Below are 13,173 nucleotides of genomic sequence, written 5' to 3' on the forward strand. Positions count from 1 at the left end.
CCTTTTCTGTCGGGAGATGTCTACCAGGATGAGGACGTGTACTTCATAATTTAGCTGATCTTTTTGAATTCACAGGCGCTTGATGAAGAAAAATTTAATCTCTTGAGATTGCAACCCATCCACATATACCTAGCAAGACATCACTGATCCTTGTATGTAAGATATTATTCTTTATTTTTCAAAAAATAATGATTAAAACGGTAAGTAACGATGCGTTATTAGGGTAGATTGATACAATCCAGAAAAAGGGAAGTAATTCTCCCTTCTGCACAAACAATAGGCATCCTGCTTGGCCACATCCTTTAATCCCAGCCCTGAAATTACTCACTCGTGAAAGCGTCTTAATTGTATTTAAATATCTAGGCTTTACTATGTGGAGACATACGTTGTATACCAGTAAGCAATTAAAGACTGTGACATTCATTTCCATTGTTCTCAAGATATCTGGAAAATTAAACTTGACAGCTGAAATAGCCCCTGGAATAATTGCAGCTATTAGAGCCATTATCTATCTACATTCAGGTATTTTTTGTGAGGAAAGTCTTGTTTCACAGGTCCGTTGCGGCAAGCAACTAAATTGAAACAGCTTTTCTTCCTACACCTATACTTCCTATGTGCCTATACTTCTGTATACCCATTCCACTCCCCCCTGACTGATGTACACAAAGTAACATAATTTGTGTGCAAAAGAGAAAGGAATTTTTAGGCTCTTCATTTTATTCCTATGTTGAGTGCTCATTTCCGTGATATTTTGATTGCAGGCATGCCAAACAGCTAGAATAGGTGGTGGAAAGAATTAAGTTCTAAAAATCAGGATTAGGATTTAAATTTTTATAGATTCATGGGAACTTTCAGAGCCTAGATTTCAATTACACCTTGTTCTAGTCTTACATTAAGATTTTTCTAGTCACTTGCACTTGGGGAATGATAACTAATTTTTCACATGATCCTTTAACTATAAATTAAACTGACAAAGAAGAATTGCGTGATTCACTATTACGTCTCTGGTTAAAAAACAAAGAGGAAAGCATGAGGGGAAAAAAAAGGAACGAGAGGGTCACTTCATAAAGAAGGAGTCTTGCTTCAGTTCTTTTCCACTTGCTTCTCCTCCATTACTTAGGAGACTTTTTTTTATTATCTATAGCTTTTAGATTTGGGCTCCTGGCACGGAATCTTAGATGAGTCTCACAGTACTGGAAATAATGTTTTATGTATTAAAGTTGAAAAAGGATAGTATGTTCTGCCAAAGAACTTGTACAAACTTCTGACCTTTGGAACAGTAATAGACACAGTACTTGGAAATGCTAATTTCACCGCTGCGGTACAAAAGTAACTAAAAAACAGTCTTAGACTTTACAGCAGTGAACCTGTGTCCTTACCTGATTGTCATTTTGAGAGCGTCTTATTTTGCCTTTTTCTAGTAGGAACAGTGTAATGACTTTGTGATGTTATGAATAGTTGCTTTTAAGGTCAGGGCTATCAATTCAGCTGTTGCTGTGCTTGCAATGATACTAGGCACAACACCAAAAAGAAGTCTACACTTAAGGAAATGTCAAATTTCCTCAGCTTTTTCTTAGAGGAAACACTAGAAATATTATAAAGTAACTTGGAACGACCAATAAAGTCCTTCAGTTGAACAAAGACAATTGTGCCATAAAGGGCAAGTGATAAAGAGAACTGGAAGGAATAGCAGCAGAAAGGGAAGAAACAAGAACACTCTTGTTTATTAGGAAGGAAAAAGAGAGAGAAAAAAAGAAAAAGATGGCAAAGGACAAACACAAGTTGTATGCCTGCACAGCTTTGATCTCATACATTTACAAAATTGGACTTGGTGTAAGGAAGGAAATCTTCTTAGGAACGTTTGATATACTGCTGTTTCCGGTTGTCCCTAGGGAGCAGCACTCACTGGAGACGCAGGTCTTCAGAAGAACTTGAAGCACAATCCAAGTCCGCTTTGCAGAAACCTCACCACGCTTTTGAGCAATGCAGCTGCTTTTTATGTAGGGTTAAACACCAGATTTGGTAGGTATGGTCTTCTGCTTGCTTTTCACCCTCAAGCAATATTCTGCATACTTGACCTGTGCAGCGCACTGCCGAACAGGGTGTTCCTCTGAAGAGGCAGGCGTATTTTGGCCAGGGCCTGAACTTATCTCGAGACAGCTGACACGAGCTACTTGCGCCTCTGAGTCCTCAGCGGGTAAGACAGGGATATGAGGAAGCATGTCGTGAAAGGTGCACGTGTTGACCCCTCAGATCTGGAAGTCACAGGCTCTTCAAAAGACTCGACAAGTATTTTATAAACTGTGAGGGGAAAAAAAAGATGGGAACGCACTCAAAACATAGGTGTAACTCCTAAGAAACCCTGGGCCAACGCATCACAGAACGGCCAAGGTTGGAAGGGACCTCTGGAGATCACCTAGCCCAAAATATGTAGGGCGTCATGAGAAACAGAATCCCTGCCCAGGCAAGCTGCGGAGGAATCGGGAGAGCCCAGACGCAGCCAGGGCAGAAAGTGGCCACTTTGGGCGAGAAAGCTGGGAGACAGAGCGCGCCCGGGGAGCCGCCGCTGGGGGTCTGCGCCCAGCCGCCGCCTGAGGAGAAGGGTCGCGCTGACAGGCGGCGCCGCGCGGCCGCCCGCTCGGCGGCCCGGGCCTCCTCAGGGCTGTGCTCGGCGCTGGGCAGGCGGCGGGGATCACCACACAGGTGACCGTTTCCCCCCGTGTCCAGGTTAAACGCCGACGCCCCGGCCCCGCGGACCCCCCCCCCCCCCCCACACACTGCGCCCACGGGAGACGCTGCTCCCGCCTCAGCACCGCCTCCCCCCCGTCCCCGCCCCGTCCCCGCCTGCCCCAGGCGCATGCGCAGACCCTCCCCCCACCCCTCGCGAGCCTTCCCTCCGCGCGGCCGCCTGAGTCAGCCCCCTCGCTTGCTCGGATTGGGGCGTGGCTTGTAAGCCACGCCCCCTCCCCTTCCCCCCTCCCTTCTTGCTGATACTCTGGGTTAAAGAGCCCGCTTTCGGCTTTTTCTGTTAGGGTGGGCTTTGCGGTGGGCGAGCGAGGGCGAGGAGTCAGGGTGTCGGTTGTGGCTAGCTGGCGCCCTAAGGGGGCGACTGTGTCAGGCTTGGGGCGCGGAGCGGAGCGGGAGAGAGGCCGGCGCTGCTGCTTGAAACTCTTCGCCCGCCCGCGTGGCTTTGTGCGGAGTGGGTGGGAGGAAGCCGCTCGGCGCGGGGCCAAGGGGGAGCGGGCGGGCGGGCGCAGGGAGTCCCGCTCCGGCCGGTAACTTGCCCGCAGCCCGCGCGGCAACTTCTCCTCAGGGCAGGGCCGGTGGCGCCGGCAGGGCCCGCGCGATGGCGAGCGGCGGCGGCGGCGGCCGGAGCCCCCGCCACCTGCCCCGCGTGCTGCCGCTGCTGAGCTGAGCTGGGAGCCGGAGGCGCCCGTAGGAGCCGCCCGCCTGGTGAGGAGCCAGCCCGGGGCCGGGGGCGCCGCGCCCGCCTCTCTCTCTCTCTTTCTCTCCCCCCCCCCCACCCCGCCCGCCTCGCAGCCCCTCGCCCCGCCGCGGCCTTAACTCCCTGCCCGCCGCCTGCCCCGCGGCGGCGTGCGCGGCCTCCCGCGGCGCCCGGGCGCTGCGCCGGGCCCGGCCGCCGCTGGGGCGCGGGAGGGGGGGGGTGGTGGTTGTGGTGGTGGTAGGGGGGGGGCGTCGCGGCCGGGGGTGGGTGTTGGGGGGGGGGGAGTGGGGGCTCCGCGGCAGCCAGCACCGACTTGAAGCTTTACTTCCCCCCCCCAATTTTTCGCCTGGAGGGATCGCACCCCCCCCCCCCCACCTCCACCTTTCAGCTATTTCCGAGGAATTACATAATCGGAGGAGCCAAGTAGTAGAATGACCTCTCCTGTGGACCCCAAGATCAAACAGGCGTTGCGGAAGAAACCTTCAGAGAGGACCCAAGAGGTAATGCAACTTCTTCTCCATCCCCCCCCCACCCCTTGGCGTGAATCTGTGTTTTCAGGCAGACTTTCTGCCCAGTGCTGTGCTTCGTGCTGTTCGTGTGCTGCATATGACGGTGCTGGCGCTCACGGGCTCTTTCTTTTAAGCAGGGAATGCTCCCACTGAGCAGTTTTTTTTTTTTTTTCCTCTTTCCAGTGGTTATTCATTTATATTTTTCAAAGTTGGGCCTTCCATTTTAAACGTGCCGTAGACAGAAGGCGCTTCATGAAATAGTTCAGGCGAGCGTAGGTGTGTACCACTGAAAAGTAAAAATATGCATATTTCAGTGATGCAAAACTTCTAGGAGAAGTTAGTGAGCTGAAAAACTTTGTTTACCTCTGCCATGATGCAGACTTATACAAAACCAAACTAATTATGTTTTACAGACTTCATAAAGAGATGTTTCCCCAGTGAGTGGGAGTGTAGAAATGTGCAAGGCTGAGCAGCTACAATAAAACATATTTTCCAGTTAACTCCTTCCTCTGTCCCCTCCCCGCAAACTAGTGCGGTACTCGACCACGTATTTTGGAAGCGGCGATGTCACGGAGCTAATGTTAACTTAGTAGTGAAATATGTGTGATAGCATTTGTGTTTCACTGAAAAGTTAGAATGGAGCGAGTCTACTTGCATTTGCTTTTTTGTTTGTTTGTTTTTCTTGCTGTGATTTTTATGTGCTCAGGAATTAGTGGCATGAAATGATAGGCTCTTGAGTTTGTTCCTCTGAGACAGGAAAACAGCTGTTCTCCCTTGATACTTAATGGAGAGCGAAATGTCCTGCCTAGTCTTCCGTATAAGCTAATTATCAAAAGGCTACTCGAGGAGAAATGAGATTGACTGGGAGTGTTTTGTAGTGGGACGAAGACCCCAGTGCCCCTTCAAGGCACTGTTTTGAGTGACTGATGTGTACATCTTCAGCTCCAATGTTTAGCTGTATTGGGATATCTGATACATTCCTGCTTCTGTCTCTGCTTCTTTAAATAAATGATGAGGCAGCCTCTAAAAACACTCTACTGTTCTTATCGTCTTATTTTTTTTCACTCTTCTCTTGCTTCAGACTTTTCTTTCTCTTCAGCACTCGTCTTTGCTTCCAACGTTACTTTGCTAGTATGGTTTACAGTGTTGAATCACTTAGCTGCTCACAAAGTGTCATTCATGAGCTAGCGTGCCATGCATCATATATTTTACCTTTGGGAATAGGTGGCCTGCCATGGGCTGAAATACCTGAAGACTTTTTTTTCTTGTAATATTGAAGTCTGATATCTGTGTTCCTGCCCTATCCCCAAATCCCCCCCCACCCCCCCAAACAATTGTTAAGGAATTCTTTAGTGTTGTCGCGTCATTTTGGCCAATGCTGTCTTTAGAGGTTAGACAGAATTTATATTTTAACATTAAACTAAACTGTCAGGTATCTTAACCTACAGCTAGATTGGACTGTGCTTGTGGGTTCCTGTGGATTTGTATAGAATCTCATTGATCTGACATCAGGGTTGTGAGCAAATTTGAATTTGCCATGGTATCTTAACAGTGGAAAAAGCCCAACCCTTTGCTAATCAGACTAATAGCACTTTTAAAGGTGATATAAAGATACTAATTTCCTTGTTACTGTGGCCCTTTTTTGGCAAGCACTTAGTGGTATTTAACAGTGAGACTGTTCATGATTACAGTTAAACAGGTACTTACAACTTGGCAGGATTGGGGCCTCTGTTCTTTCTGCCTGTTGCGGAGTGGATAATTACAGTCAAATCTGTTTTATTTTCTTGGGATGCATTTTTTTAATGATTTAGAAACTGACCTAACTTCAAGAAAAGTACTTCCTTTTTTTTAAAATAGTGCAGTGCAACTGGTACTCCCCTTCATGGATCTATACTACCTGTTCAGGCACAAAGCAAAAAAACTGTACCCACCACCTGCCCCACTCTGCCAGATTTCCCAAGCATATGCTCTAAAATGAGATGACAGATGGATATAGGCTCATGAGGGAACTGGAGGAAACAGTTTCAAAAGAGTGTGTGTGGGTTTTTTTTTTTTTTTTAAATATACAAAACATCCTGACTTGTCAACTTTTTTTCCTGTAGGAATCGAGACCTAGGCCAGAGACGTAAACACTCACTTGTTGTAGTAGAGGTGATTGTCAGATCCCAGTTTCATATGCCTCTGCACAGGGTATATGAGCTGGTGACTCCTGTCTTGAAGTATCAGGTTCTACACAGGCAAAAAGTGTGACTTCATTTCTTCCCTCCTACTCTTGTAGAAAGGTATCATCAACTCCTCCCAGATGAAGTCAGCCACATGTGGCTGGTCATGTATTTTTGACTACATTTTTATAAGAACTTTTATAAGCAAACCCCTTTCCCCTCCTCCATCCAAAGAAAATTGAGAAACCGTGACTGGGGTTTTATGATGACCCTAAGCTCCTTGTAGTGATTTGTTTCAATCACTTGTTTCAATCACTTTAGAATTGAATCACTTGCAGTGATTTGTTTCAATCACTTTCATGTCCCTTTCCGCCCTCCTCCCTCCATTTTTGTTCCTGCAGTTTACGTGAGCAGTTTACCTGGGTATTACAAATTACAGGCTTGAGACCGCACTGATTAGTAGCAGGGTCTTGGGCTTTGTAACTATCATCTGTACAGCAGCCTCTGGAAGAACTCGCAGGCAAATAATCATCTGCGTAAATAATCCGCATGTCAGTTTTTGCTTGAGTGGTATGATTAATTCTTATTGATTTGCTTTAGGCCTTTTTCCTTGATGAAATATTTTAATTTGTAAATGCAAAGACACCTTGCATGGAGATATTAAAGTATTTCTATAATTATTTTGGGCATTTGTCTCAATGGCTTATTCAAATAAGAATTTTAATTATTGATGCTACAAATACCTTTGGAAAAATCTCTCTGCTAGGGCAAGTTTTCAGTGCTGTGATAACATTCCCATGTTTGTTAATTGTTAAAGTGTATCAGTTATGCATATTAGACGTGTAGACACTTGATATTTTTTTTGTTGTTGTTGCTCAGATACTTGATGTATTATCTTTGATTTCTTTGCAGGAGGGGGGCGGGATTATTTGGATGAACTTCTGGGGATTAATGCTAACACTTAATGATACACACTTTTATTATGTAATGGCTGTTTTGTTACTCTATTTAGAAACTATTTTGGCACTACCCAAATCTGGAAAACCTTTGGGTTGTTTTTCCTTCCCCTGGTGCATCGTGAAGTTATATAGATACGTGATGCAAGCCAGCCTTTCTTGTGGGAAGTCTCTTTAAATGTTTAATCGTAGCTTGATACCCATATATGTCGACGATTACCGCTCTAGCACGCGACTCCCACTTCAGTGAAATGTAGGATCTCAAGATTCCAGAGGACTGACTGTGGCAGTTTACCGATGCTCTGTGTGTGTGTGTGTGTTTTGGGGGGGGGGGGGGAGTAAATGGTATTATATCTAATACCTGCTATACTATATATCTACTAAACTATACTATATCTGATACAGTATACTATCAATATACTATATTTGTATTGTGTGCATAAATATATGATATATTTAAAAAAAACCTATGTGTGCATGGGGGGATTTAGGTATAGTATCTGTGTGTGTTTGTGTGTTTAGATTATTTCAACAAATGATCTCTTTAACATCTGACCAAGCTTTAAGTTCTGCGCTTTCAGGCTGAACCCTAAGTAAATACACATCGCCCTCTATGTATTTATATATATGCACACATATATTTGCCCCCATACTCTATGTATGTGTATTTATATATATTGTGTGTGTGTATATGGTATCAGATTAGGTACAGTATATATCCTGATGCACTCTGTGTGTGTGTGTATATAGGGGTGTATGTTTACTTAAGGTTCAGCCTGAAGCTGCAGAATTTGTTAGTGTTCTGTCAGATGTTAGAGATCACTTGTTGGGATAATCTGTTGTTGAAACCATGTGCACGCTCTCATCAAATGGATGAAACTTTTGCAGTAGTGGACACTAACTTATCATATCTATATTCAAATGATAAATATTAAACAAGTATATTAAGTGTTAAATATCTGAATGTATCTTGCAGGGTTGCAGTGATACCTGTCTGGTGTAAAATATGGGGGTATTTATACATGTGGCTATTCCAATTCTTGCAATTTGAGAATATGGTATTTATGTACTTCCATAATAGTGTTTTAGCTTTTGGTCTTACGAGAAACCTGCATGATGATATATATCACAAGTGCAGATATTAAATTGGTAATTTGAGAATATTTTAATAGAAGGAAATCTCTTGTTCAAAGTAGTAGGAAGGGAGGACAACTGTTTATGGCTCCATGTGTGCTCTCTCACTGAAGGTTTAATTTTTTCAGGCCCAGAGCTCCTTATCTGATCCATTCAAAGGCTGTGATGTTAGTCTGTTGGGGAGTGGTTTAATGGCTACAATAGATAATGTCTCGATGCCTGATAGGACGAAATAGCAAATGATTATGCTACTTTATTTATTTTTTCTGTGAGCATGCTCTGTTCCATTGTTAATGGATCCTTTTCCCAATGTAGTCTCCTTTCAGTTTGTCATGATTTTGTTCTAGACAGTATTTCCTTCCATGGTAAAAAAGCTTTGCCTTTATTTGACTTCAAAGACTTACAGTTTATTTTTATACTGTAAGCTCTTGTATTTTCTGAACTTTGTAGTATGTCTTGTTTCGGTAATTCTCAATTAATGTTAATTCAACTTATTTTGGCAGTAATAACTCCTCCTACTTCTCCTGTTCCCTTTTTAATATGATAGTGGTAAAGGAAAAAGCTGAATTTGCACAACTGTGCCATAACAGGGTCTGCTATTTGGAGTGTGTTTGCGATGCTTCTTCATGGCTTACGTATAGAGGAATATATATGCATTAATCTAAATCATGCACAGATACTACAGTGATGGGCATTATAAAATGACTGTAATAAATAAAATTATTGCTGACAGCATAACAAAGGCACTCTTGTACTGTAGCACAGCTGAGCCAAACAGAGGAGAACATCTGCTTCTTGTTTCCAGAAATAACTGGTATTTTGAAGTGGTTTTTTTCATCCTTTTAATAATTTTCTGTAAACTCAGTAGGTGAAACAGGAGATTAGTCTTTGTTAAAAATCCATTGTTTCTGCAGTTCACACTGAGCTTTTAGCAGTGCTAATGGAACAACATGTTGTTCTTGAATAGCCATTTAACATAATCACAACTGTAGAATCCTTACAAAATCTAGACGCTTGCAATTATCTTAAAACCAACCCAAAATTTGTATTAAATGAAATTGCAGATGCTGGTTTGTATTTAATAAAAATTCCTTACTGTTAGTACGTGGGCCTCCAAAACAGGGCAAGAGTAATGATGGAAACCTGACTCCTGCCATAATTTTCTGCTACCTACCCTCTGTCGTATGGTTTCCTTCCCATTTTTGGGTTAGGGTTATGTTCTTTTATAGCTGACTCTTTCTAAAACTTTGTTATGCAAGTCAGAATTTTGGAGCTCAAACTGAAGAAGGCAGGCAGTGTACAACTACCAGAGAAAATTTTTCTGTAGTTCTGTGTTTAAGCGTCTTTGCTGTATAGGTGGGGGAGCCTCCATTGCAAAGAACTGACCAGTGCTGCTTAACCTTTAATCCTTACCCTGCAGTGACTTGCGTCAGCATTTATCTTTGCATGTGCCTGAGCAGCCCTGTCTGTACATATAGCTGAAGGTATGAGTTTCTCACTGGGAATGTACTACTTTATTGTCTTTTGGAATGATATCAAGTCAAATGGAGAACCTGCCTATGGAAGTAACCCTGTTCTACGTGCCTTGGTCAATGTTTTGTTGTATGTAAGCTCCAAATCTGTGAAAAGGATGTGTGCAGCACTTGGCTTGTTCCTGTACGTGTGCTGGGTCTGTTTGGCTTAAAGGAGGTTTTTTTTTTTTGTTTGTTTTAAAGTTCTCAGAATTTTGTAGGAACCCCCCTTCCCCTCCCTATGCAGTCTATAACTGGGGAGTGTATGATTTCAAAACATCCTGTGTTTAATATTTTTTCTTCGAGCCAGTTGGTCGCTATGGCACAAAAGTGTTTTGTAACCAATATGGCTTGAAATCTGGGGGTTACTTTCCTTCAAGGATTGTGTTCATTCGGATGTGTTTGGCAACGTTTAAGTACTTGGGACTTGGAAGAAAGCTTTCAGATTGATGTGCTGGTTATCACTGGGTTAAGAAAGTGATCGCTAATGCGTATTGATATGCCTGCAATTCAGTACTAATAAATTCCTGGCAGGGTTGTGCTGTGTGTGCAGAACAACCATATGCAGATTGCCTTTCTTTACTTATATGACAACAATTCTTGTTTACAGTTGCAAGAACATAAAACCTTGTAATATAATATCGAATACTTTACAAGCAGTCTTGTGAAGGTGACAGATACGATTTTAGTTTTATTTTGCATGACTGGAAGACCAAAAACAGAAAAACAAGTTTATTTTATTAGCGAAACTGTTGGGTAGCTGCAGCTTTAGAGAAAGACAGTGCATGTATTCCAATCCTGCCCTCCGTCTAGTTGATGCTATAGTCTCTCAGCATCTTTCTAAGGCATAAGCAAAGATCTAGATTTGTGGGTTGTTTTTAATATCAGTTTAGTCCCTTAAAATATGGTCTAAAATTTTTTTCTTTTTGCAACATTCTGGTAAACTTAAAGTTCAGAACAGCAGTATGTGCAAAGGCACGCTCTCTAGGTGCGTACCGTATTGGTGGCTGACAGCCATTAACATTCTTTGACCCATTCACGAGAAGAACGTAAGTTTCCTAGTGAATGGTTTCACATTCTTCATAACTTTAATGAAACATTAATAAACCTTCTCTTTTTCTTCTGCACTTATCCTGCAGTTCATTAGATTAATGTATGTAAGCTTATGATAAATGCTGCACTAACAATCCTGGAGACCAAGAACAGTCCAGTAAAACGCTGGACTGGGGCTTTGGGAAACCTGGATCTCTTTGGCCACTTGATTTATTAGGAAGGCTTTCTTATGCCTACATTTTCTTGTCCTCTCTTGTAAGAGTACGTGTGCTTTGGGTAAGTAGGTGTCTCTTGCTACTCGCTTTTTTTAAATGTTGCTTAGTATTGTGAATCTTCATCTCAATTAGATCCATGGGTTTCCTGTAATTAAAAAAAAAAGGCTTTAAGTATGTAAACTCTTGTACTGCCTCGCTGGAGTTCTTCTTGGTGATTCAATTTTGATAAACTATTTCGCGTCTTGTTTTCTGAGATGGTCAAGAATGATATTCTTTGAGAAATATTTCTCAATCTGTTATTCCAAATATTTAAATGGAGAGTAATTGATGTACGGTTGCTGCTAATGAGTCTTAGCATCCTTTGGAAACCGGCGAAGGTGTTACATAAACCCCGCCACCGCCCCTGCAAGACTGGGTAGAGGCAAATCTATTCTGGATAATTAAAAATAACCTCCTTTTGCCTTATTAATCTGTTGTGGTTGATATATTGCCAACTTTGAATTCATGAGGATAGAGTGCAAAGTCAGTGCAATTCTGCTGTTATTCTTCAATCTGTCATTCATACCTAGACTTGCCTTCTTTCTTGCGGCATATAATCTATTTGCCTGTTTCTTGGTCAGAAGTACTCTTAACAATCTAGCATATGTTTCAATACCCAAATAATTCAGATTATAACTGGTTACCACCTTAAATATAATACATGTTCTGAAGCTGAAACCAGCCATTAATTAATTAAATACTGCCTGTTTCAAATGAACCAGAATACAGTATTTGAGCACCTACCAGTTTTTAACTCAATATTAGTATGCGTACATGTTCAGCTGCAAGGGTTTCGGTGTCTTGCTTTGACCCCCCTTTTTTTTCTTTGACTTTTTTTGAGCTTATTTTGGTTGTTCTTTCAGTAGTGAGACTGAAAATGTTTCTCATATTAGTCTCCTGATTATTTATGTCTCAGACACAAATAATGTTGAGTCTTGGACAGGGTGCGGTGTTCATAGAGGAAGCCTTGTGGCTGTTGTGCAGCTGTTGTCTGTCTGGAATACCTGCAAGGAAACTTTGCTAGTGGTTCACAGAAATAAATATTTTTTTTCCAGCTTTCTTAACAGTTAAGGCCTGTTGAGTTCAGTCAAATATGGAGTCAAGGTTCTAACCGAATAAATCAGATTTTAGGGTACTGTTTTAGCTGTGCGTACATACACCGGCTTTACAAGTGCCATTGACAGACATTTCTTAAATTTACAATTCGTGTAAGAAAATTTCCTTGTTGAAGGAATTTAATATTAAACATGTAAATAACGTGAATGTTGCTATGTGTGTTGAGTTTTAGTTTCCATATTAACTTGTATCATGGGTAGTCACATAGAAGGAAAAAACAAACTCGGAGACATTGTGACTCTTTAAGTTCCCTGAAGTAGTGGTGTGAGTTCTCTTATTTATTTAATAAGCAGTGTTATGAATCAAAGCTATTTTTAAAAAAAAAAAAAGTGTGAACCAGAATAAAACTGCCCATTTTATTTTCAGCTTTCCATTTGGGTAAAATGCCAAAGAAAGTAAACTTGTAATATAAACTCAGAAAAGTAAATTAGACTGAAAATTCTTTATTCATCACCTAAAGAAGTACTAGTAATTTGGGAACACACTTAAGAGTTCTTTTATGCGGTAGCCGTGACTCTTACGGCTTCTGTTCCTGCTGGCAACTGAGGTCCCTATCAAGACCTTTTCACTGGCTGGATAGATATTCAGCGCTTACTTCCAGGAGTATTGTTGGTTGCTTTAAACTGTAGCTGTCACAGTAATTGGCCTGGTATGATGTGTTAGAACTACCTGTGACTGACACCAATTTCTAAAATATTTCCTTGAAGTACAGTTCTGCAAGGTGTCATTGGATTGCTTTGCTGCTGCTCTCCCTGGTTTACAGGGAGCCTTATGTTTTCATTTCTTTCGAGTTTCTCTCTCGCTTCCCCTACCCTTGCCCCCCTAACTGTTTCAGTCTGCGCTCAGGCAGCCAGAATCAGTTGCTAAGTTTGCTTCTTAGTGTTTGGTTCCTAACTGCTGCTCTTTTGTCATGACTAATGCCAATTCCTTCAAGTAGTGTGGAGTCTGCTATACAGAGCATATATGTATTTTAAAGGGAGATCAAATTACAGTGCACTAACAACTCTCTGGACAATGGCTTATGTGTACTGGC

At 42.4% G+C, this 13,173-nt stretch overlaps 1 protein-coding gene across 13 annotated transcripts in view; it reads left to right on the forward strand.

The window, feature by feature from the left end:
* Positions 1-3,046: 3,046 nt before the first annotated feature.
* RAPGEF6 (Rap guanine nucleotide exchange factor 6) overlaps positions 3,047-13,173 on the forward strand; it is a 143,075-nt gene continuing 132,948 nt past the window's right edge. For 3 of the 13 annotated variants that reach the window (XM_068960000.1, XM_068959995.1, XM_068960005.1), the window contains exons 1-2: positions 3,048-3,453; positions 3,798-3,945. In XM_068960000.1, the coding sequence (XP_068816101.1) occupies positions 3,877-3,945 (69 nt within the window). In that variant the 5' untranslated portion in view covers positions 3,048-3,453; positions 3,798-3,876. Of the gene's footprint in view, positions 3,454-3,797; positions 3,946-13,173 lie in introns of all 13 variants that reach the window. The other 10 variants (XM_068959989.1, XM_068959997.1, XM_068959996.1 and 7 more) reach the window with 6 other exon arrangements.

The sequence above is a fragment of the Struthio camelus genome, chromosome 13 (assembly GCF_040807025.1).
Source record: "Struthio camelus isolate bStrCam1 chromosome 13, bStrCam1.hap1, whole genome shotgun sequence".
NCBI classification, from domain to species: Eukaryota; Metazoa; Chordata; class Aves; order Struthioniformes; family Struthionidae; genus Struthio; species Struthio camelus.